General features: G+C 33.4%; 1 protein-coding gene across 2 annotated transcripts in view; it reads right to left on the bottom strand.

Moving 5' to 3' along the window:
* LOC125051376 (neuroligin-4, X-linked) overlaps nucleotides 1-27,509 on the bottom strand; it is an 85,084-nt gene that overhangs the window by 35,444 nt on the left and 22,131 nt on the right. The window contains exons 2-4 of one of the 2 annotated variants that reach the window (XM_047651643.1): nucleotides 24,908-25,431; nucleotides 14,234-14,386; nucleotides 218-415 (exon numbers count right to left, since the gene is read on the bottom strand). In XM_047651643.1, coding sequence (XP_047507599.1) covers nucleotides 218-415; nucleotides 14,234-14,386; nucleotides 24,908-25,352 — 796 coding nt within the window. In that variant the 5' untranslated portion in view covers nucleotides 25,353-25,431. Of the gene's footprint in view, nucleotides 1-217; nucleotides 416-14,233; nucleotides 14,390-24,907; nucleotides 25,432-27,509 lie in introns of both variants that reach the window. The other variant, XM_047651641.1, reaches the window with a different exon arrangement.

Here is a 27,509-nt window from a genome sequence, read left to right on the forward strand (position 1 = left end):
ACACACGCTCTCGACATTTTGGGTCTAACACCGCTTTCCTCACGGTTATATCCTTTACCGAGCGAGTGTGAAATGCACACATAGATTTTGGTTGTTGCACAGCCGCGATTCGAACCTACTGCCTCAGAGATGAGAGTCACACGCTGAAGCCACTAGTTTTTCGCTTGCTCAAACCTTGCTTTGAATGCTCATTACTCTTCTATTAAGACAGACTTACCTTCCGGTACGGCTAATGAAGTAAGAAGAAAGTGGACGCAGGCCGCCCCAGTCCCATGACCCATTAGTGTGACGTTCGTGGGATCACCACCAAACACAGCAACGTTCTCCTTGATCCAATGGAGCGCAGCAATCTGGTCCATAATACCATAGTTGGCAGGTGACCGGGGGAACTCATCTGACCGAGGGTTGAGGAAGCCTGCAAAGAAAATTTACTTTTTTATAGTCTTTGTAATATTGTTTACTACCAGGTAATTTTTTGCACAGCTAAGCATTTTTCAAGGCAGTTTTTGTCGCACACCACCACTGTGTGGCCATATAATTCATTGCGTTAGAATGCCTCTAAGAGACATCAATATAGGTGAGGGATAGTGATCAGAGGAGTTCTTCAGATGCAGCTAAATTTCATCATCGGACGTCGAGGTAGAATACGAAATTGCACCCGTATCACTACGATGATCGTCGACGTTCCGCAACTGAGCGTTTTTTAGGCAGTTTTTACCGGGCACCACCACTATGTGGAAGCTGCCCACCGATGTATTTCTGAACCAATTCGACTTAGGTATCTCTTTCAAGAAAAGAGCGTACCAATTCATAAAAGGCCGGCAGCGCACTTGCGAGCCCTCTGGCAATGTGAGTGTCTATGGGCGGCGGTATCAATTAACATCAGACAAGACTCCTGCCTGTGTGCCCCCTGTGACTACAAAAATAGGTACTACAATAATTTAAATTAATTTTATTGTTTGTCAAATTAATATTTTCAGGAATGAAAACACCCTTTCCAGACAAAGCTTAACAATTACACTTAGCTTCATTAGCGAATCTAATTTCACTCTCTGCGGCAATCCAAATTCTAAATAATTATCTTTCGTTTAGAAATCTCTTAAAGAAGCTTTGTTACAATAATAAACATCCTTTATAAAATCTAAGCGATAAAACGGTTTCATAAAAGGCAAAAGCAACGGAAATTAAAATCCTTAGAAGCTACAAAATTTAATGGCCTTACAAAAGCGGTGACGTGTCGCGACTGTCAATATATCCAGTAGTGTGGGTTAAACTTTACTAGCGGCTTCCCGGCTTTGCACGGCTGAATATGATTGAATATGGTATCTATATCTCTATTTACGTAGATACTTATGTTTACTATACAACTGTAGTACATCACTTTACTATATAGGCAATAGTTTCCGGGAATTTGATTGGTATTTTTTCACAGCTTCGGCTACATTATCGAAGTTTTGGCATTCCTAACTATTTGAAAACATTGTATTATGTTCATCAGGGATAATGCAGGATTTTAGTCGTGAGAGAATTATTCAAATGCGTTCAGTAATTTTGGAGCCTATTGGAGCAAACAGGCAATAAAATATTACCTCTATAATATAAGTCTAGATGAGCGTTGTCGGCTTGGTTAGGCATGCGACTCTTAAGGCGAAGAAACTGGTATTTTAAATCCATAAAAGTTTGCCTTAAATTTGATGACATGATATGGCAATAAAATTGACACAGGAGGGATTTGTATTGTTTTTTAAATTTAGTTTATGATAGCAATACATACAACATTCTATCTATGAGGACCCTGAATCATGCATACAAAGTTATTCCAGTCGCTAAGGATATATACAACTTCTCGGCCTTAGGCCATTGGGACCCTCGGTTAGACTGTCCGAGTATCCTCCTTTTAGGTTGGAGGAAAAGTTCACCATTCTACCCAAAGCATCTTAATTAATGTTTAAGTAAAATAAATCAGTGGCGGTACAACCTTTTTTTTAGGTCTGGGCCTCAGATTTCTGTATCTGTTTCATGATCATTTGTAAATCTAATAGGCATAGATAGCATTCTGTGCCTGACACACGCCGTCGACTTTTTGGGTCAAAAGCAAGTCGGTTTCCTCACGAGCTTCGAGCAAATGTTAAATGCGCACATTGAAAGAAATTCCTTTGCACAGCCGAGGATCGAACCTACGACCTCAGAGATGAGAGTCGCACGCTGAAGCCCAAGCCAACACTGGTCTTATTAATTAAAGAACTTTATTTCTCATTACAAAAAAAATATTTTATTTACTTAATCATAATTCATACTTCCTTTTTAATACAAAATTAATTTAACAAATAATCTCGCGTTTTAGGGCTGTTTAACAGTGTAAACGTCTCAAATTATACACATTATTCATATCGTAATATCAGTCTGCTTCATCTACTCCACGCCTTTGTTTTCAGGTTATATAAACAGTAGAGGATGATTACTTAAACGCTTGTTATTTTATGGAATGGAATCTCCATTTCATTTATGCAATGTCAACATTGTTTTGTTTATATCGCAATTTTGGTTCGCGTTTAGATTGCCGTAATCCACACAAATGAAACTTACACGGGAAATAATTATTTTTCTAAAAGAATTATGTTTAATTATATGTTGGACTATTTTGTACGTAATTTTATGTGTAAATACATACGAGTAATATATCTGTGTTTTGCATTTCATAGCATACAGCGTTAATCGTTACCTTTTATATTTGTTTTAATTTTGTTTATATTAATTTTTATTATTATTACGTAGGTTAAGAAAATTGTTAATACAGTATATTTTAAATGTTATGTTTAGGTTTTGATAAACGATGTTTATTACAAATATGTTAATATTATCCGTTATGAATATGTAATTTAGATAATATTGTGTCATGTTAATTTCATAAACTAACTACGATGTTTCAATTGAGGTCAATTTCCAGGTCTAGGTTCAATTAATATATCACTGAACTGTTAATTTGTCTGTTTACTCACTTGTCAATTGCCATATTAATTTTAATAACTTTTACTCATAGGTTAATCTTGCATTAAAATTATAATTAATTAATAATGACTTTAAATGATTAAGTCAAGAATTTTTTTTTTGACGTGACAACGTCTTGTAATTCGATGGAGCCGGCTGCACGCACGAAAAAACATGACGCATGCGGCGTTACCTCGCTCTGAGGCGTTCCATTTAAGGCTTGAAGTGCAAGCGAGAGCGCGGAACGAGCGACAAAGAGGCACAATCGGCCTCCGCGTTCGGCAGCCTTCGACATATTTATTGTATGTAAAGTATATATCGTATTATATCGATTATATTGTAATCGATCAATTCAATTGTGATTTCCATTTACCTCCTTCTCTATATACATACAAAATATATATCAAACAAACAGTATTTTCTTATGACGTTGTCAAGTTCAAGTATCGTCAGTAAACCGACCTTACAGACAACCGATTTTGTTTTTTTCCATCAATTTTTGTAACTTTTTTTGACTCATGATTAACTTGATTAATAAAATATTAATTAGAGGTTAGCTATAGCACAAAAACCTCTCCTAATAGGTAAAATCCTCAGACTATCACATACACATCAAACACCCATACAAAAGATAAGTTAAAGCCGATTTTATCTCATAAAACATTCTTCGTTATTTCATGTCAGTTTATTAAAATACTTTATTAACAATGCCTGCTTTATGTTGTTGGTTTTATGATAGGAATAAAAATAATAATACCATGTAGTCAACATCGCTGTGTGTAGCCGAAAATTTTGAAGGTATGTGTAACTTTGATGACTTTTACTTGTCAAAGGGATGCCACAATGCAAATATTCTAAGAAATATTTCACAGTACTAATTTTGCTGTAAAAAAATTATTAAATTGACGTTGTACTATAGTTATGGAGCAATGTACTGTTCTATGTACGTAATTATAGCTTGCTTTTGCGGTAGAGGAAAGCATCGTAAGAAAACTGTGTCAAACCCAAAAAGTTAGACGTATGACACAAAAGGCTGATTACCATTGCCTATTAATAATTAAATATCTTAATCATATTCTTCAAGTTTTTGTTCTGAGCCTACACCATTTTCTTCTAGTATGTCCTTTTTTATTATGAAATTATCCATTTATCTACGTTGTATTTTGGATGTCGAAGAGAGTCCACGAAAAGCTCCATACGCGGCTATTAATAGGTATATTTTACATCTTCTTCTTCTTATAGTGACATCTCCTTGCGAAGGTTGGCGATCATCATGGCTATTTTGATTTTGGATGCCGCGCTTCTAAACAATGACTTGGTGCTTTGACCAAACTATTGTCTTAAGTTTTTCAACCAGGACGTGCGTCTGCGGCCAGGTCTCCTTCTACCTGCCACTTTTCCTTGTATAATGAGTTGAAGGAGCTCATATTTTTTGGAGTTACGTAAAATGTGTCCGAAATACTCAAGTTTCCTTTTCTTAACCGTCATAAGCACTTCTTTGTTCTTCTGCATTCTGTCCAGCACGGTTGTATTTCGTATGCGGTCTGTCCAAGATATTTTAAGCATACGTCGATAAACCCAGATCTCAAACGCTTCCAGTTTTTTGGACATAGTCTCTGTCAGCGTCCAAGATTCTACGCCGTAGAGCAGCACAGAGAAGACGTAACATCAACAAGCAGAACAAGCTCGGAACGCCTTTTCAAAACTAAAAAAAGTACTTTGTGACAAGAGCCTAAATATTTTACATAGAAATGGTTTTGTGTCTACATTTTATTATTTCTAAACTAGCTCAGTATTATAGTAATTTTGACTTTAAATAATAATTTGCAGCTTTCTTAAAAAAATAAAACCGAGTACATAATGGATTTGTCCTAAGCCCACGTCGAAGGCAGATTAAGTTGTTATTTATTTCTAAATTGTTTTCAATCGAAGCATGAATATTAAATTCTCCCAAGTTGTCGGCGCAATTTCCTCACTGAATTTGTTCACAGTGAGTAATTGAATATTTCCGCTTCTGACTTTTCAGTTATTTCATTAAATATTATGACATGATATAAATTAGTCAACTAAGCGTTTAGTAATGCTTAATTTAATAAATTTCTTTGACGAGCTTTTCAAAGAGTTCTTTCAGACATTCTAAATAATTGAGAACTTAAAAGCTTTCTTCTTCAGACCAAGACTAGAGGTAAATTATTTTATATATTTAATCTTGGCTTTTGACGTCTATAGACTTGTGTTTTTAAAGCTAAAATACGACAGTAAACAATAATCAAGAGGCTAAAACATAATCAAATCAAATATTTATCAAATTGCATAACGAACTCGAAGTTTTTTGTTTTTGATTTTTTAATACGTAATCTACAATCTCTATGAACACTTTACACGATTTTTGGTATAAAAATATGTATTATGTTTGCGGCAGGTTTTAAAAATGAATAACAAAATAAAAGTAATATTTTATTCTTTTGAGATATGATATAAAATTTAATGAGTACCTTTTTCGACCTGGCTAGATGAAGTAATTAAGACCTTATAAATAAAACCTTAAACGTTTCGTATAAAGCCTTATTTAAATAACGCTAATGAAAAAAAGCGTTTTAATTAAAATAAATTAAGTTACAATGAAATATGTAATAGTCTAGGTTTGCTGGAGATTTACAAGGAAAATACTTGTAAAAAGTTGCTTCAAAATATTGTAATAGTTTTTTTTACAAAGTGGCAAGCTTGTCACTCGACAGTAGTATCTCTTTGATGCAAGTGCTCGTAAAGCCTACTTAAATAAAAAGTATTTTGAATTTTAAAATATTCTTTTATCTTAACTTTTTCGACTTCCCATATTTCACTTCATAAATATTCATGGAACGTTTAAGTTGATCTATTTTTCCGCTCGTTCTAAAAAGTACGGTTGTATGCGCTGTGTTTTTCAATTTAAAATAAATAATCTAACGCTCTGTCCTGCCTTCGCTTCCACGTTATTATATATTCTGTGCTGATACTACAGTCAGAATATTTTTAATAAGTTTCAGGATGGCGTGAAGATAAAACTAACCGCAATGTAAGCCTGGTGATTTAAGCCTGAATTCGTACATTCGATCACCTGCTGTGTAATAATATATTTGCGAAATTATTACTTGCTCGTACGACAAAGAAACACATAGTTTAGAAACCATCGCAACGTGATATGTGTCAGACAAGAACAAGAGTAGAGAGATCTGAGGTCAATGCCAAGGTCAGCGACAAAATCGTAATTTTTTTGACACTAGACATTATGTTAAGACGATGACTATGAAAGGCACTTCAGTCACGTTAAATTTGAGTCCTCCCGCTTTTCGAATTAGATGTCGTGTTTACTGGCAATTTCATTTCACCTAAATGACTCTGAGTGCGGTGTTTAAGTTACCGACTTACTAAGTGCCGCCTTTGTTGAATACCTTTCAAATTACGCAATCTTAATTCTAACGAACTTATTACGCAGTAATCATTTCGAGTGATAGTCTAATTATAAAGTGACAAATGACGTTTTAACCTTCCTGCCCTGCGATTCTGTAACTCACTTCACGAACTCACACAGCGGTTTTCGCATCGGCGGTCTCTCTCAAATCAGTCGTGAAGCAGTCATTTTATGATTTGGCATTCTGATAAACAATAAAGCACAAGCTCCCTCCTTATCAGAATGCAAATCATAAAATTACTGCTTCACGACTGATTTGAGAGCGACCGCCGATGCGAAAACCGCTGTGTGAGTTCGTGAAGTGAGTTACAGAATCACAGGGCTGGACTTATATTTATTTGGTATGATGACATTGACAGTTGACGTGATACAGACTATAACTCACTACCTATTTTACAACAACACTGTTTCGACTTTTATGAATATGGATGGAATCATTCTGGTTGTGACAAAACTGGTTCACCAAATTTTGGTTCTGTGAGATTATATCATACTGAACTACATGCTACTCCGAGAGCTGGCAATACCATAGAGATACTTGAAGGCAATATTGCCCTTTCCAATGGAAAGTGCATCTTTCGACTACATACCAAACATTTAATATATTTTAGTTTCATATTAAAATGACTTTAAAATTGTAGTATATAAACCAAAGAAAACATACAAATTCTACCTACATACAATATCATCAAAACATTCCCTTAATTGTCTTCCAAAAACACCAATTAATGTCTCATACTTCGCAAGAACTCTCAATAAATACATTTTGCGAAGTTGCCAAACTTTTAAAAACTTCCAAAATTATTGTTTTCGAAGACATTGTTGAGTTTGAGACAGCTTTAATACTGAATTTTCTTGTAAGCAGATTTTCTGTTGACTTGAGTATTCGTCGAATTCGGGTCACCGGAAGTATACAGCTTTTATAAACTATTGTTTGTTTGCGTGTCCCTGTTCTTAGTCTCTTGCATTTTGCTTTCAACTGTAAATCAGTCAAGATGGTTCTCATAATAATCTAGTGGTGCTATGATGAATCCTACCTTTAATCCTGCATCAGTTACTTTGATTATTTATGTACTAAGCTTTTTCTTGTGTCTAACATACATCGATAATTTTATGTAAAGATTGTTGTTCTACAGTACGACTGAAGTGAATTACCTAGAAAAAATCGCACCGCACAATTAATTAAAACAACGAACGCGCGATCTCGAAACTAGAATCGGTAGGCTTACTCCATTGCTTCAATGTTAATTTATTATTATTATTACAAACAAATGTCAAGTATTGAGTTACCCTAATCAAGATGTCTCGATCTGACTGGTCGTAAACGTAAACACGTACAAAATTGAGCTCCGTAATTAAATAGTGAAAAGTGACAAAATACTGAACATACAACTACAATTCACCAATAAAGTTATAAGAAAAGTGCAAAGATAAGAAATACAGTTATAAAAACAGTGCGATTAAAAACTATATCGTAAAACAATCCCGAAACAACTTCTGATATCCCAGTAAAAAGTGAAAGTTCATAGTCCGCCATTACACAATTCAATCGTAATTCGCGTCTGACAACTGACATCTCATCTAGTACCAACCTACGCAGCAGTGCCGGGCAGTGTTGCAAGATTTAAAAAATTATTAAAAGGTGTTACAATTTATTAATTCCACTTTTCCCTAAAATGGATAAAAATATCGAAATGCTTTGGGAAAAATTAGAGGAAAAATTGAACCAACAAACTCTAACTATAACATCAGCTGTAACCACAAACGTTATGGAAGCGATAAATGATAAGATGGATTCAATTATTCAAGAAAACAAAAAATTAAAAACTCAGATTGCAAAACTTGAACAAAAACTAGATCAAATGGAAATAGATAAAAGAAAAAAGAATTTGGTATTTTTTGGAGTTGAAGAAAAGGGAAAAAGGGAATCTGAACTGGTAGACTATATCAAAGAAATTATAACAGATACAGGTTTACATCTAGACAGCCAAGAAATAAGCAATGTTTACAGAATTGGAGCACAAACTAACAAGAATCGGCCAGTTGTCGTTTCCTTGTCGACAAATTGGAAAAAACATTTGATACTTAAAAATAAATCCAGCCTTCCATCTGGGATCTATGTAAAAGAAGACTACCCGAAACACATATTAGAAACCCGAAAGCAACTGCAACCAAAAGTAGAGGAAGAAAGAAACAAGGGTAACTTTGCATATATCAAATATGATAAGCTAATCGTTAAGAAACCAAATGATCAAGGCCGTGAAAAAAGGAAGCGGGAACAGAGTGGCTCGCCGATATCACCTACACAAAAGAGGTCAAACCCTAACAAAGCAACGATGCCAACTGCAACGAATACAAAGGATGTAATAAAACCTAATTTATTAAATTATATAGCAAGGGGAAGGTCTAGCTCACTTTCAGAGGTATCAAAAAACAACTAACTGCCCCCGACAACCGGAACAAAAACAATGCTAACTGTAGATCAACACCAACAAAGGACAACGAAAGAAAAACTGCACCAACCACCCCAAGCCGGCTGGTCACCGTGGGGCTCAGCGACTACTACCCTCCATCCAACAGGATACATATGGCAACAAATATAGCAACACTTAACAGCAACACACAGTATGACCAAAACCCTCCAATGATCACACCAACGGAGCAGGGAAACACCTTGCATAAAAACAAATTAATGATCGCAACATACAACGTCCGAACCCTCTCATCGTATGACCGTTTGCTCGAGTTTGAAGAGGCTATAAGAGATATTAAATACGATATCATCGGAATATCTGAAATGAGAAGACATGGAAATAAAATAGAAGAGTACGAAAATTTTATACTGTGCTACATAGGGCAAACCCCTGGCAAACATGGAGTTGGCTTCATTATAAATAAGTCTCTCAAAAAACACATAATAAGCTTCAATGGCATAACAGAGCGAGTGGCAACACTAAACATAAATATACAGGGACATAAAATATCCATTATACAAGTTTATGCACCAACAGAAGCGGCAAGCGACCTTGATATAGAAGAATTTTACACTACAGTTGAGAAAGCCTTGGGCACAGCGCAAAAAACCATAATATTAATGGGTGACTTCAACGCCAAGCTTGGAACCCCCAAAGCTGACGAATATTTAGTTACTAAAAAACATGGATACGGCGAGAGAAACGAAAGAGGACAAAGACTAGTAAAGTTTGCGCTCCAACACAAATTAATGATAATAAACACATGTTTTAAAAAAAGACAGAGCAAAAGATGGACCTGGCGATCTCCTAACGGACAATACAGAAACGAAATCGATTTTATCTTGTCTAACCAACATAGAATATTCCAAAACATCGAGACGCTCAATCTGAACTACAATTCCGATCATAGAATAGTCAGATCAACAATAACACTAAACAAACAAAAAATATCAAGAGCCAAGTTTACAAACAGCCAAAATAGCAAATTAAAGAGGGAAGAGGAAATAAGTAAGTTCAACGAAACCCTAATATCACAGCTATCTACAACTAGCTGCGAAAACACCACGGTACAATACTGCTACGACATGATAGAAAAGGCTATCACTTTTAGCTTGAAACAAGCTCGCCCAAAGAGAGAAGAAAATAAACAACATAAAATACTATCGGCAAGTACAGTAAGGCTACTAAAAAGAAGGAAGGAACTACAGAAAACTAAAAACAAATCACGAAGTCAGAAAAATGAATTGTCCGCAATATACAAAGTAGTCAATAAGTATATAAAAGCAGACTACAAAAGATATAGGAAAGACACAATAAAAGAACATCTACAAAGAAATGGAAGTACAAAGAAGGCCTATAAGAAGCTCAAAACTAATACATCATGGATAGAAGGACTGAGGAAAAAAGATACAGAAATGTACACTAGAGGCGACATCATATCTACCGCAACAGAATTCTATAGACATCTTTACAGAAACAGAGACACGAAATCATTTAATCTTGTCACAGAAACAGATGCTACACCTAGAAATAACGTTAAACTCATAGACGCAACAGAAATAATTGAAGCAATAAAGAAACTGAAACTAGATAAAAGCCCTGGTCCAGATAATATTACGAACGAAACACTAAAAATTGGACACAAAACTCTAGCACTGCCGCTAGCGGAACTGTTTAACAAGATCTTGCAAGAGTCGGAAACACCTTCCCAATGGTCCAAATCCAACATCATACTAATTTACAAAAAAGGCGACCCGAAGGATATCGGAAACTACCGACCAATCAGCTTGCTGCCGAGTCTATATAAACTTTTCTCCACAATTATAAACATAAGGATTAGAGACACATTGGAAAAAAAACAGCCAGTGGAGCAAGCAGGCTTCAGAAGGGGCTTTTCAACAGTCGACCACATCCATACCCTTGAGTTGATAATGGAAAAGTATCAGGAAAAACAAAGAACACTCTATATATCATTCATAGACTACCAAAAAGCCTTTGATACAGTAAGACATAACAGCATCTGGGAAAGCTTGAAAGAACAGGGAGTAGAGGAAATATATATAAAAATCATCAAATCCATATACAAAAACAATAAAGGTAAAATTAAGCTTGAAACATTAGGCCCTAGTTTTCCAATAGAACGAGGAGTAAGACAAGGGGACCCGCTGTCTCCAACAATATTCATAGCTGTTCTTGAGTCGATCATTAGCAAGCTAGATTGGAGTAAACAAGGTCTATACATAGACGGTACTTACTTGAGTCACCTGAGATTCGCGGATGACCTAGTACTGTTATCCGAGTCATCTTCCCAACTACAGAGCATGGTAGAAACCCTGAACCAAGCTAGTGGAAAAGTAGGCCTAGAGATGAACATTACAAAAACTAAGACAATGACAAACAGCTCTCAAAGACCAATAACAATCAATAACAAACCATTGGAATACGTTGAAGATTATGTCTATCTGGGAAAAACCATAAGTTTTCACAGAAAAAATAAAAATACAGAAATAGAGAAAAGAATAAAATTAACATGGAACAAATTTTGGGGTCTCAAGGAAATTTTTAAAGGTGATCTACCACAAGACATTAAAACCAAAGTCATGAATTCAAGCCTCTTGCCTTGTTTGACATATGGTTGCCAAACGTGGAAATTCACTGCTGAAACAAGAAAAAAGATAATCGTCTGTCAGAGAGGACTCGAAAGAAGTATGCTAAAGATCAGAAAATCAGATAAAATACGCCATACTAAAATAAGAAAAATAACCAAAGCAACAAATGCTTTAAGCTACGCAAAAAAACTGAAATGGAAGTGGGCAGGACATGTTGCCCGGCTAACTGACCATAGATGGACTAAAAAAGTTACTTTCTGGAAAGGCCCACTAGGCAAAAGAACAAAAGGTAGACCTATTACGCGATGGGAAGACGACATTAAAGCGATAGCTGGTCGAAATTGGAGTGAAGTGGCCGAGGACAGAGATAAATGGGCGTCACTGGAGGAGGCCTACACCCAACTTGGGGTTCCAGTAGATTAAGTATTTAAAAGGAATATATATGTATATATTTTTAACTAATATAGATTAATAACATGAACTAACACTAAAAATAAATTGTAAAAAGTGTAAACTTATATAATACTGGAAATAAAAGGCTTTTTTATTTTATTTTATTTTAATCAAGATGTCTAATGACGAAGTCTAGTCTAGTCTAAGCATACTTATAATGACGTACTACCAAAAGTTATTATTTATATTACTGTTGAAATTATGTGGAAAGCTTGCATGTTTAATGTTAAACTTTTGTTAACAGATAAGTATGAATATCTACATAGAAGCATTTTTAAATTTTAAAGGTGAATGTGATCATAGGTTTCACGTTTTTGTATACTTTAAACCACTATTCCGTTTACAAACATCGGTTTTAAAGGTATACAAGACAGTTGTATAAACGCTAAATTCATTTCAATTGAAAATAGTACTTTAGATGCATTTTCAACCGTGATACACTTTATTTAGTCTTCAAAATACGATGTATAAACTTTTTGTCCTAGTTACATATTTAGTTTCAGAAACATTTTTTGAATATGATTTATGACGTATGTTACACTGTTGTAGGTCTTAGTTTAAGGGTATGTTTCACAATGTACGGATAAGTTCTACATAAGTTCCAAATTAGCTTTTTATTACTTATTGGTAGGATAAACACTATTGTTGCGTTTCACGACTGTCAGATAGAGCTATTCTTCACATAAAGTCCATCATAAGCTATGAGTCCGATGTATGTCAAATAACACAACTTATCTTTCAAATAATTTATGTGTTGCATAGCTATTTGGTACTTTATCCATACATTGTGAAACAGACCCTTAATGTAGATCTTGTTTAAGGTTCGCATCTTAAGGTTCTATTCCTAAGATTTTATTTTATTAGCCGTATTAATACCCCGGCACTTATTGATATCAATACTGCGCCTGCTTTCATAATACTCTTACTACTTAATTATTGTGACAATTAAACACAAAAAGGCAAAGGTGCACAGGCAAAATAATTGAAAATTGATACTTGTAGTGATCGCTAACAGAATGTAAAACATCCAAAGAAACTAAGCACAAAATCCGTCTTACGATCGTACAGCACTTGGAGTATTGCTGCAGGTGCCATTATTACAGCTATGACAATTATAGTAGAGAGGGCGCACCTGTGTCTACCAACACGCTTGTATAATATGCTTAAACCGGGTAGCAATAGAAATCAGCTCCTACGAACAAGTCTAAAGCTTTTACAATATATATTACCATTAACTTAAAAGTAGTCGAACAATAGTTATAACCATCCGCATACAAAACAGTCTCGCTTATTGCAAAAACATTGATTGTAGTAATAAAGACAGTCATTCAACAACAATGGAGTCGAGTCACGCGAATAGGTGATTAGAAATGTGTTTTAGATTTGCAAACGCAGTAACAATGGATTTGTGTTCGACCAAACATTGGTTGTGATTATTATCGAAGATTACTTTCACGAACTCTTAGACACGTATTCCAAATCGTGTATCAGGTTACACGATGGAAATGTAGATTTTGAGGTGAGAGTTGAGTTTGACAAGACTAAGCCTAGCGGTTAAGTATGTCATTATTGTGGTTTGAATCCGGTTTCTTTTTTATAACTTAGAACATAAAGAGACATCTGAATCCTACAGTGTAGGTTCCACAGTCTCGTATATCAAATTCGTATTGAATTGAATATTCAGTAGTCAAACTAGGTTTATAATCTGAATCTTGGCATAAAACCTCTGATTTATACTTTCGAGCTTTTAGTGATCGCTCACACTCGCACTATATTAAAGAAGCAACTTTTCATTACTTTCCCAATGTTTTTAACATTATGTTGCTTATTTACAAATAAAAAATTAGGATCTTTCCCAGACCTAACTCCTTATTGTGAACTTGGCAGACCTCAAAATCCTAATAGCATTTAAATATAATTACTACAACAAAAAATAACTTTTCATAAGAATCGGCGTTATTATAAAACTAAAGTTATTACGGTATTTTTGCATAGTTACCATCATTTTTGTATGGAAATAACATCGTTACCATGGTAACTAACATGTAATAATTTTAATCTACGTTTTATAAATGAATGATAAATGATAAATGATTTATTTTCTGTAGGTAGGTTTGTACAAACACTTTTACACGTCAAGCATTTTTTTTTAAACTAGATGAGTTCGTATAATAAATCAGAATGAGGTATTTAGTTAAAAAAGTAACAAATAAAAAGCCTATATTTATGAAAAGTAATAAATAATACGTAATGCTTACCTAGAATACCCAAGCGATAGTTTATAGTAACAACTACCAGGCCGGCATAAGACGCGAGGACGGTACCATCGTATGGGTTGCCTGAACTCCATTCGTAGCTCTCTCCATGGACGAATACCAGCACTGGATACCTAGCTACCGCATCGCGTACACCTGCTGGATTATTTTATTAATTAGCTAACTTAAATTATCAAGATTGTGGTATTTGATTGTGCTAGAACCAATAAAACTACTAGAGATACGGGCTCCAATGTTATCAATAAAAATCTGTAATTTGTTTCCATTTGGCACTTAATTTAGCACAGGATTATATTCATATAAATTATTAATAATATATTACTGTTAAGATTGGTTGTTAACTAATGGGAAAGTGGTATGGGAAATAGGAAAATTAATAGTTAAACTAGTAACACTTGCAATAATTACTTACACACTTAATAATTTTACTGTGCTATGTTAATATATATTTTTTAAAGTCGCTTTCAATTTAAACTTTAATTTGAGAATTGTCTACATTATTATTATTGACATTAAGATGAGAATTGCTTACTCGTGCGAAAACGAAATGACCTTTTCTGCTTTGACGTGCCAAACAACTTTATTAAATAAAGAATAGATAATAATAAAATATTGTGAGCACAACATATTTTCGGTTTAACTAAGCAACTGAAATGTAACTTTGGGATATTAGCTTAACGTTATAGCAATAAATATTTGTTTATGTTATTCACTACCTCTATGCGTGATTATTTCCATCGTTTTGTACTTTTTTGGGTTATCATATTTTGTTTATTGCCAGTTCTTCTCTTCCGTTCTACGCCCTTAATTTGAGAACTGGCAGTTAATGTAAAATTAGAAGCATTTAATGTATATTTCTTTTTTAACGTTCATACGTTCATCTACACTACATTGTTTACCTATATGTATAAATGATTTTGACATTTGACTTTTATTTAAAACACGTGTTGAGCGATGGGGCGGACACAGTTTTCACATTTCACTTCATCAAGATTTTAAGAAAAAATAGCCGATTATATCTCTGCGCCAGTTTTGCGAGGCGTTTATACGACAAAGTGTCAAATCAAATAGTACAGAAATGGTTAAACGACCCATTATTTGGACACAATAAATAGTTCCGCTTTTTATACGGAGGGGTCCGTCAAATAATGTGAGCGAGGTGGACATATTACTACAATGAGACCGCAGGGTTGAACCTTTTCAGAGTTCACTTTACATTCTACTTTCGTGTTTTTCTATGGAAATCTCTAGGAACCGGGTTGATTTGCGATTTTTTAGGGATTTATTTACTAATATTATGACATGTTCACCGTTTTATTCATAAAAATAAAATGTGTGTTGTCGTCTTTCTCTGTCATACTGGATTTACGTCGTGTTACAAATAGGAGAATACACACATTGAATCTTCTTCTCTTTCGTAATATATTAATTAATGCAGTACAGGGAAGCATACACAATACATCTTCTGTTGTGGTGGTGGTATGTTGTATTATTTTGTACCCATAGTAATAGTATGTGATTTGTTGTTATATACATAACTGTTAGACCTTATGTTGAAGTGAAGATTATTTTCTAAGATATTTCTATGAAGGCAAAATCACGGATATACACTAAACGTTCACTACAGTTTCAGATAAAATTTTAAATATAGTCCAAATACTTTCAAGAAATTTCTAAATGACATAAATATATAAAATAAAAATAGCATACCACCTCAATCGTCGGTCTCTAACAAAAGGATATAAAGAGGATTGCGGAGTGACGCCATTTCGTTAAATGGAAGCTTTAATAAAATGGCGTCCTGCGGCCATCAGTCGCGGACCTGGGGACCCTAACACTTACTTTTTATATATCATCCTTATCTTTGAGTTTAATGCTTAATCTCGGACGAAAAGTGGCGATTGTCTTGGATGTAGACTTATGATCCGCTTTGAGCTAGATTGTGAAAAATCTCTTTATAGTGTAATAAGTATGTTACAAGAATCAAATATACACATTAACTTGATCACAGTTTTAATTATTGAATTACAGGTTTAGTAGCTAAAGGTAACGTTCAGGGATTATGTAAAAAAAACATATTTAGAAATATAATATGTTCTACTGTAATGAACCGTGTTGAGCAGAGTTGGCCTAGTAGTTTCAGCGTGCGACTCTAAACCCTGACATCGTAAGTTCGATCTCAAGCTGTGTACCAATGAACTTCTTTCCATGTACGCAATAAATTCGCTCTAACTAAATGGCCCAAAAAGTTGACGGCGTTTGTTGCAGAGGGTCGATCACCTACTTGCCTATTAGACTGACAAGTGATCTTGAAATAGATACAGAAATCTGAGGCCCAGACCTAAAAAGGTTGTTATTTATTATTATAATGAACAAGCATTTAAAATTAGAAAAATTGTGTTAATAACTAAGTTTTAATAGCTGTTATTACTGCCACATTTAGATTTTGTACCACAAAGTTAATTTAAACAAATGTATTGAAACATTGATTGTTTGATGATGCTGGATATCTTAACTTTATACCATATCATATACCGTACGTCCCGAACTAAACGGTTCCAACTTTTTAATTAATAATTATTTGAAACAGTCTTCTACGCTCAAGAAATAAAAATTTTACGGTGCCTCCAGTATCCTTCGACGTCTTAGTATATTTTTTAAGCTTTACGCTTACCGTATCTAATTTCTTTTTTTTTCTCACAGTGGATGCCTGGAAGAGATTGTTCGAAAGCTATAAGGCCGCCAGTTGCTCTCCTTTTTTTTAATTATTTGAATTGTACCACTGCTTAACAAGCTATCACTATTTTTAATTAGAAACTTATTAATTATCGGTTAGACTAATTAAATTAATTGTTAGCAGTTCATCACTATTTTAAACTTTCATAAAACATGTATCGACTCTATTTAATTAAATACAAAAACTACTAAAATCTCGGCTCAACTATCCCATACACAAAATTAATAACCAAATACATTAGAAACTTGAAATTAAATAAACAAAGGCCAAAGGTCGGAGCAATAAATATTCGCACGGTGCTCGAACAATAAAAGTATCTGAAAAACAATAAACAATCAAACAAAGTTGAACAATACTTGTGACTACCCTCCAACTAATAACGGGGCTGTTGGAGAACTAATATGTCTAGCACGAGGGCCATTGACTTTGTAATATCAATGTATTTTTGCTATATTTCAGCTAAACAAAATAATAATATGAAAATAAGCTCTTTATTAGATGCTTTAAGAAGATATTGGTGATAAAAAGCTGCGTCCCAAAAAAAATATTCTTTTTACAATTTAAGTCGAGTTACTCACCCACTATCAAGACATACAGGATTTTCTAATATGTAAATACGATTCTTCGGTTTTAAATATAAAACTGAATCGGTAAAAGGTATACGGTTTTTTAATTTTACAAAATGTACGCCAAAAGTTCCTAATAAATATTGTTGTTTTTATCAAAGGTACTTAATACACGTTTACCTCTAAAGCTTTTACCTAGGAACAAAAGCAAACGCTCTTTTGTATAACAAAAATGAATGTAAGTGTTAAGAACAACAAGCACCAATACTACGTCAGAAAAGCTAGCTTTTTACATTTGTACAACTTGATGAAATCCTTTGTACATATCAACAGAAAGTAGGTCATTACGCACTCTACATGTTTTTATTTTAAACGAGAAGCGTGGAAATCGGGTTTATTTCAATTTTCCTCGTGTAGATCTCCGTAGAATTACTGCTACAATTGCTGTTCGTTGACGAGTTTATGTGCTACGAAGTGCTACGTTTGCTACTAATCTGTCTGGGTGCTACGTATTCTCACCATGATAGTAATATGATACCTACACGTATATAATTAGTCTTGCTGGTATCGTTTCTTAGAATTAAGAACAAAAATCACCCATATATTTAATATTACTGTTATTTCTTTTTAGTACATTTAGCGTAAGAAGAAAGGGTTCTCCATATTCAAATCTTTATGTATAAAAATGAAACCCGTTCTCCGTTGTCACGACATAACATAAAAACGGCTTGACCGATTTGTCTGATTCTTTTTTTTAATATTCCTTGAAGTACGAGGAAGGTTCTTACGAAGAGAAAAATCTTAATAATTTAGTGAAAAAGTCTTAAAACAACACTTTTCTATATTACCATACATAATATTCGTAATAATACTTAAAAGTCAATTTGAACTTTAATACCATATCATAAAGTTCAAGTGTTAGTGGAGGGGTTCCGGGAAGGTAAATTTTTATTTTTTGACATAATTTATTTGTTGTATTATCAACTTTCTTTTTTTATCTTACTAGCTAGACCGGTGTCCCGAATAGCAGAATAAGTAAAAAAAAATAAGAATCGAATAGCAGAATAAGTAAAAAAAATTAAGAATCGACTGTTAGGCGGTACGATGTTCGCCAAGCCAGCTAGTTATAAATATAAATGAACCCCGCAGAAAGAAACAGTTTGAAAAAGAAATGAGAAAATCGATATTCAAAACTTGCGTATTTCAAATAAGGCAGAAAACAAAAAGGGAGCCGAGTCAGAATTGGCAAGCCTTGAACGTTTGTCTTATCTCCGACGTGATGGATTCGTAGAAAATGGAAAAATCAAGTTTTTTGAATGAAAATATTTTAAGAAAATAGCGCCATAAAACTGTTTTTTATAACTGATTAATTTTAAAATGGTGCTGTAACTTATAAAATCAACGGCGCTACAACCTTTCAGGTCTGGGTTTCAGATTTCTATATCTGTTTCTTAATCATTTGTTTTTAAAGTGAAACTTTTATTACATCGTCTCAAACTTTTTCGTCTGTGTGTTGCATGTCGCGTGATGGTCGGCCGCGGAGTAGGGATAAAGTGAAAGGCGCTCGTCATAGCAGCCAAGGCCAATATGGCGGCGCCTATAGTTCGCAGCAGCTGACCGTGTAGTGTATAGACTATTATTTAATATGTGTATATTTTAGTCTAAATAATTGTTAAGTTTTATGCATGTCGTACTCTCTAAGACACAGAGTTCAATAAAAATATTAGTTGGAGACTTAGTCTAATTTTATTATTTCCATTATCATTCCAATTTTCCGAGTATAAAATTAAGATTTTAAAGCGATTGTTATACCCTTAATGGAATATTATTCCAAAAAATTTTAGGTAAATGTCTATAATGTGAATAAAAGTTTCACTTTTGCCGTGGTTTCATAAAACCACAGAATCCTTTTTTCTAATAGACAAGTACATGATTCACCTTCTATGACACACTTTTGTTTTTCTTAACCGTACGAGTGAATGTCAAATACGAACATAGACAATTCATTGGTACACTGCCGGGGATTGAACCTATGATTTCAGGATGAGAGTTAAACACAGCCTGGTGTGTGTTACTAGGTTTTAATTATTAACGTTTGTTAGTTGTATAATAGTAATTTAAATAAAAAAAACATTCATATATCTGAATTAATACGTCAAATAAAGTCACAATTTTATATTTTTATTGATATACATAGTAGATAAAATGGATGTACACTCAAATGGTAATAAAATTGAGATTTAAGGTTATGACGCTACAATAAATTCTATACAGGAGACAGTGCAATATATATTGATAAATTTTAGATGGAATAATGGATTTAAACTAACCGAGAACTGTTCTACTTTTGTTATGTAAAATACAAATATTAATCCATTTTTACATCACTTAATGTTTAGTCCTAATTCTACAAACAAATGAACACACTAATCCGCATCATTATTTTTTTGTAATGTTTTTTTTTCATCCACAAGTACCTATTGCAAAACAAACTTATATGCAATGTATTCTTTGTTTTATTTCTCATTTCTCAACCATTCAATCACAATGAACCACAGCGAAGCGTGGCAGGGTACAGCTAGTCATCAAATTATATTTTTATTAACTACTAGCAAGATACAAATATAGGTATATTATTTTGATCGTGGAATTCAATTCGGCATTGCTAGCACAAGTACTTCCAGTTAATAAGTGGCAGCGTCGCGGTCTCATTAAGAGTTGCTTTTTACTTTAATTATGTCACAACTCACAAGTGCTATAGACGCGAGATATGCTCTTCGTTTTCATATAAGCTATCCAAGAAGAGTTTTTGAGGAGTTATGAGCCAACGCTAGATGTAAGCCAAGGCCAATCTTGTAAAAATTATTTAACCTTCAAATAGATAAACTATTGCGAACACATAAATATACGTATCAAGCATACAGTTACGAGATCAGTAATTATTGTGACGTTTATTATGTCTTATATTTCATTTAATATAAATCACTGAGGAGCCTAAAAATTGACTGAATTTATATATATATTTTTTTAAGACAATTCACACCAATTGACGTAGTCCCATGCTAAGCTGGTGAAGCTTGTGTTATGGGTACTAGGCAACGGATATACATACATATTATAGATAGATATACATACATATTATAGATAGATTGACTTATAAATACATATTTAAACACCCAAGACCTAAGCACAACACCAAATGATCATCACATCGATGTTCGTCTCAGCCGGGGATCGAACCCGGGACCCATGCATTCGCAGTCAGGGGTACTAACCACTAGACCAATGAATCGTCAATGTAAGATACACTTAACTACTCTCGCAAAGAATAGAATCTAACTATTAAAATAGTATCACGGATGCCACAATAGTGGAGTTAAATAACTCATTGCGGAATGCAAATTAGGTTTTACATTCCCGAGTATTGTTTCAAAACCGTATGTTCATGTTTTGTATGCTGGTATGTGTTTGATTTCAAATTGCTTTTAATGAAGTATTGTGTGGCTATTTATGTTAACCTAATCGTTCACACGTATACATTACAGATAATGAAAGAACAATTTTACTGATTGCCAATAGTAGCAAAGTTGTTATATTTAATTAGTGATTTAACAAAGCGTAAACTGACAGTTTTCTTTTTATTCGCTCAATTTGTGGTTATTTTTGCCATAAGCAATCTTATGATGAGATGAGATTACCAATAAAAATTCAATTCCCTTTAGAGAAAACGAGTAAAAACTTTAATGACCTTAATGAAAGACACGTTAATATATAGAAACAAAAGGTAAATCAACGTAAAGTGAATGAGTTATCCAAACTATTGGTATCAATTATACAAAAGCTAAATAATCTTGAATTATACACAGCCATTCCCATAATTTTGGCTCTAAATTCAAAATCAATTGGAATCCTGAAATTCAGGTTGGTCACGCAATGTTAACTCCCATTTCATTTACATACAGGCCAGCGAGCGTTATTTCTGTATCACAGCCGGTTAGTTTGTTAGCTAATATGATGGATTACGGGCTGGTCACAAAGCTTTAGGTTAGTTTGTGCGATTGTATTGGGACTTGATTTATGACTGTTGTGAACACGGCACTTAGGTATGTTATTTTTCATATTGGTGCATTTCGAATACATTGGATAAATGTAACTTAAAAAAAACCTTTCATAAGATCATTTCCATTATCGTCTCATTACTTATTTTTAAATATCGTACTAAAGAATGTCTAATATGTACTCTCCCCTCACAGTATAAAATGGATTTTTGTTTAATTTTTTGTAATTAGAAATTTTTCTTTGATAAGTAATTGTTTTGTTTTTTTTTGAAATGTTTGTTTTGTTTAATAATCTCTATATGATCTCTATATGTTTGTCATGTTTGCCTATTAGTGCGTGTCACATTAAAATTTGTATTTTGTGTTTGTTTTAAAAAAAAACAGTATTACTTAAAAAAAAATTCAGACCACCAGTTTTATTTTGATTAATAGTAACAAGTGTTGTATGCTTGAACCGTAGCATCAATAAGTACTCAAACCAATATGACAACAATTTTGTTGTAGTAAAATTAAAACTTAAATTTTGATAGGGGATTAAAAAAGGCCACAGTAGCGAAAGAACAAAGAACACTAAAATTAGAATGTTCTTAAAACAATGTATTCCGTGACTAATCGTCGTCGCGGCAAGCTAGTCGCCACTAATGAAAAAGATAAGACTGCAGTCTAGACTTTGAATAAGAATAACCAAAATAATGTCGAAGCTTTTGTCCAAGTTTTTAAAGACTAATTGAAAGTGAATAAAACAGTGACTTTTTAAGCATGAAAGTCGACGTTTCAGTAAGGTTTTATTAGTAATAAAAAGATGGGTTTTATAGACATTTGACAAAATATAATCTTTGATATTATGGTTAGTTTACAGGTAAACTAGAGTATTATTGGTAAAGCGGCTTCAGTGCGCGCGTCTCATCCCTAGGTTCGGACCCCGGCTGTTCACCATTGGAATGTTTGGCTAACTGTGCATTTAGAACTCGCTCGTACGGTAAAGGAACATTGTGAGGAAACCTACAGGCCTTTGACCCAAACATCCGACGGCCTGTATCAGTCAGAGTAGGTCGATCACCTACCTACCAAATAAACTTGTCACGAAATAGATACAGTAATCTGAAGCTCAGACTTAAAGTAATATATTTCAAATTATACATATATATCTTATTTCTGTGGTAATATAACGCGTCAAGTAGCAATACAACATACGTTTTGCCTAACATTTCTGCACCTGTTGTATTTTTTTTCTTATAGCTTTATATATAATTTTTTCTTTATAGCCGGTCATCATGCTTGCTTAAGAATTTATATTTTAGAACTCGCGCGAATAGCTACATCGTAGAGATGTTTTTTATCTATTTTTTTTATTTTTCAGTCATATATTTCTTTTATATTTAAAATTTTCAAAACCAGTCTTACCCACAAATTACACATACCTTGCGTTTAAAACTTGACATATTACGTTATGTGTTATCTCCATAGCTCTTTCTATAAATCAGCAAATATTGGGTGTCGAACAAAAACGAAGATGTGAAAAGGTATAGCAGCTAACAAAAGACGACACAGCTCGGAAAAAGTATTGGATGGTTTTCGACGTAATATCCGAATTGCGAGGTGTTTTTTGGAAATCCCGTCGCCTTTTATACCTCACCGCAATGTTTGCAATTTTGACAGTTCCTCTATACAGACAAAACTATCGCTAAATTTACTTTTGTTATCCTGAATTGCTTTTATCATAGTTGGAACATTATGTACTGTTTATTTGGGATTTTGACGTTTTACTATTACAGATAACTTACGGGTTAAATAATTCAATCACGAAATCAGCGCTAAACATTTGTTTGCTGATGAAATATATTATATCTAATATATAAAATTCTTGTGTCACAATGTTCGTACCCATACTCCTCCGAAACGGCTCGACCGATTCTTATGAATTTACCGACCGATTTTATGCACATTCAGTAAGTCTGAGAATCGGTTACTATCTATCTTTCAAACACCTGAGTGATAAGGGGTGTCCACCCCAATTTTTTTTTGTTTTTATATTGTTATGATACAGCATCTAAAAATACATACAACCCCTAATTTTCACCCCTTTACGATCAATACCTATTTTTTATTATTGTAGATAGTTATTTTTATTGCACTAAAAAAATGTTTCCTAGAAACATACCCACAACCTACATGGCAAAATAAAGTTTGCCGGGTGAGCTAGTTAAATATATAATATTTTAAATATTTTATATTACTTTTACCTTAAATATTATTTAACATTTATTTTTACCAAAACGAAATAAACGTTAATTAACCTATTATTATCTAGTAGTTTTAATTAAACTAAATAAGTACAAGAGATGTCGAGATTAACTTAATAAAATTCGTTGCCAGCGTTTCGTTACTGAAATTTGTTAATTTTTAGATTAATTTGAAGAATATATGTTGCTAAAATATATGATTATAATTTATTTTAATTTAACGAAAAGCCGCAAGCAAAAATATACAATAGGAAGAACAAAAAAGCTACCCTTAAACGCTTCAAAGTAAATTAAATCCCTTGTCGTAATTAACTATCTTAAATTCTCGGTAAAAATATCGTAATAAGCTCGAAAAATCTGCAGTAACTCAAACTGGTACCTCGTTTGATGCTGACGGTTTAATTGGGTGTCTATAAATTATAGAAGGCGTTCGTTCACTCCCAAAATCCGACCCGAAAAACTCTCCTGTTACAGTCGAATAAATGTGATTTTGCCCAAGGACAAAAGTCTCCCAGAAAATTATATCTCTTGGACGTTTTCGCTCGAAATTATAAATTAGATTCGTAATAATACCTTTTGTAACTTTTGTCTGGGCTCTTGATATCCGACATTTCTTTGAACTGTAGGTGAGATGCTGAGATAATTTGAAGTTGATTCTATGATAAGCCCCTTGACGTTTATTTATGTTCAAGAGAATGTTTCTACATTTAAAATTGTCTACCGACATAAGAAGTAATTTCGGATAATTTCATTAAAATTTTATTCGATAGAACTTCTGTTCATAATGGCAAGTCAAAAAAAGCAGTAGAGATGTCGTGTCGACCTAGTAATTATTATTTAAATTAATAATTGAAAAAACTGCCATAAAACACGTAACACAAAAGTAAGTAACAAAAGCCATTTTGGAAGGTTCGATAGTCACTCAAGATAAAATTAGTTTTATGTGTACCATGGCACATTTAACAAACTCTATAGCGTGTCGGTTCATAAGCAGCGTATAAGTGGTATTATATTTTTTCATAATTAATTAAAAATTATTAAAATATACTAACCTTGAGCCGGTGCATAAATATTTAAATAGAGACAATCTTCCGACTGATTAGTAAGAAACGGCAAAATCCTCTTCAGATACTCCAATCGTCCTTTCGATATTCGTTTCAGTACAGCCGTTTCATTACGTACATCAGGTAGTACTTGTGGGCAAACTGGGCTAAATTCTTCAGCTATTTTAACTCCAGACCATTGCGCTCCCGATACCGGCGGCATGAAACGTAACGAACCAACGGGGGGTGACGCGTAAGGTATTCCTCGAAATACTTCCACGGGTTCTAGGAACCTCGATTCTGGAGTGACTATAAAGCCTCGTATATCACCGTATTTAGTCCGAACCACTCTGGAACTTATCAACGGTTGTGTTTTGTCTTCCATTGTGTCTCCGTTAGCTCGTGACGTCAGTGCTGGGAGAGTGATGAAGTGCACTAGTATCAGTATTATCATTTTGGTCTCCACCAGCACTGAAAGTTTCTGGATGCTATAAGTATACCATGGTGTATATCCCTCTCGCCATCTAATGGTTCTGTAAAGAGAAAACTTGGAATTAATTGTGTTATACGTTAACTAATATTGAACTCAATTTTAGCAAAGAAACATTTATAGTATTTGTCCTTTTTCGTGAGCTGTTATTAACTGTAGTTACAAGACCTGAGAGTAATTAATATAATTATTTTATTTGTGCTATTAATAATTATTATTTATTAGTGGTTATAACATTATATTAATATATTTGTCTGCACTATATTTTGTATCAAGATCGCGGATTAAATGCTAGTAGGTATTAAGAGAAATACTATAAAACTACGCTATAAGAAATTATAGAGCTCCGAAATCTATTTTCCTAACACTCATATATACCTAAGCATATTTTGACGCTGTATATAAGTAAAATTTAGACGCTGCTAAATTGTAGGATAATTTCACTCATATTATTTCGTAGGTTATAATTTAACTAAAGTAAGATAATAATCAACATCTAGTGATCATTGAATAACTCACTACAAAAATAATATTTTCTTCTATATTATCTACATAAAAAAATATTTATTATTATTAATTTAGTTATTAAAAATGTATCCTACATTTTTTATCTAATTATAAAACTAGCCACTCTTGTAAACTCAGCTAGAGTACAATCAAATAAGTCTACTTCTATACATTGTATCGTGTAATTGTGTAAATAAAATTGTGATTTTATTTACACAATTTCACGATACAATGTATTTAAGCAACTTACAAGTTTTGTTATGTTCAAAAAGTGTCAAGGCAGTATTAAAATAACTGCTCAACTGAACTCAAGTGTGTAACCTTTAAAAACTACGTTCCAATGGACCATGAAAATATTTTATAACCCGCTGACATAAGAAGCTTGGTCACAAAGGGTGGCCTTTCAAGCCGATCGGCTGCGAGTGAAGGGTGCATGATAAATGATGCATTACAATGCATTATCATAGTCGCGCAATGAGCCGTGAATTACATGAATATCTCAGAATTGTTACTGATGATTCAGCAAGTACGGATCTCGGGTCCGATATCATGAAAGAACCTTTTGTCTATATACGTCTGATCAAACTTTTATAAATGTTAAGAAAATTAAACGTGTTTATTTAATAAATCCTGATTTGAAAAATAAAATGAAATTCAACTTTATCAAACGCATATTTTATTTATTTCTTACATATATTTATTCTTTGTTTTCAGTAACTACTAATACGATAGATCCACACAGTAAAATCTATACCGATAATTCTACAGTAAAAATACATTTATAAAAATATAAATATACCCCTAAGGTTTAGTTATCATTGGTATTGTTTACTGACATTGGGGTCAGCGAGAAATAAGATATATTATAAGTTCTTGTTTATATCCATTAAAGGAGTTTCATTTAAATCTATATTGCAATAGTTGTAATATATTATATGTATAATTGTAATATATAACAGCTACAAGCCGTGTACTATGTGATACATTCGGTCCGGTGTTGTCTATTGAGACTGGCTTAGAGGATGACTCTTATAGAAGGCGCCTAGTATTTTTATTTTAAGCCTGAGTCAAGAATTATCTCACGAAATTAGTATTCTATTAATTCAACTAGACTAGCTGCTCTTAAATTTTAATCAAAACCATCTCATAAAACGAACCATAAAATAAACTTTGGACACCGAAGCGCATAAAACAAACGATATTGGTCCATAACATTAATGTCCCCATTCACCTCAGTTTTGGCCACCAATAAAATGCACAATCTAACTCAACTTTCATAGATAAGACACGCTATACTTTCGTCATCTTAACTGAGCTCGTGTAGTATAAAACGTCTGAAAGTTTTTGGTCGATTTCACAAACGTTCTTTATTTAAATTTTTAAAATAATACTTTATTTGCACGACGCTAGAGTGCGCAAATTATTGAAGATATTTCAATAATTTGCGCTTAATTCATCTTCTGAAGTTAACAAACTTTTTAAAAGGTAAAAAAACTAAATTTTATTAACAAGGAATTACTCTCCCTGCTCATGAAAATTTGTTTCATTTGACATCAAACAAAGCCCAACATGTTGTCAACAATTTAAACCTTATTTTCCTAAGGTTTCTCTTTC

The sequence above is a fragment of the Pieris napi genome, chromosome 7 (genome assembly GCF_905475465.1).
Source record: "Pieris napi chromosome 7, ilPieNapi1.2, whole genome shotgun sequence".
In the NCBI taxonomy this organism is placed as follows: domain Eukaryota; kingdom Metazoa; phylum Arthropoda; class Insecta; order Lepidoptera; family Pieridae; genus Pieris; species Pieris napi.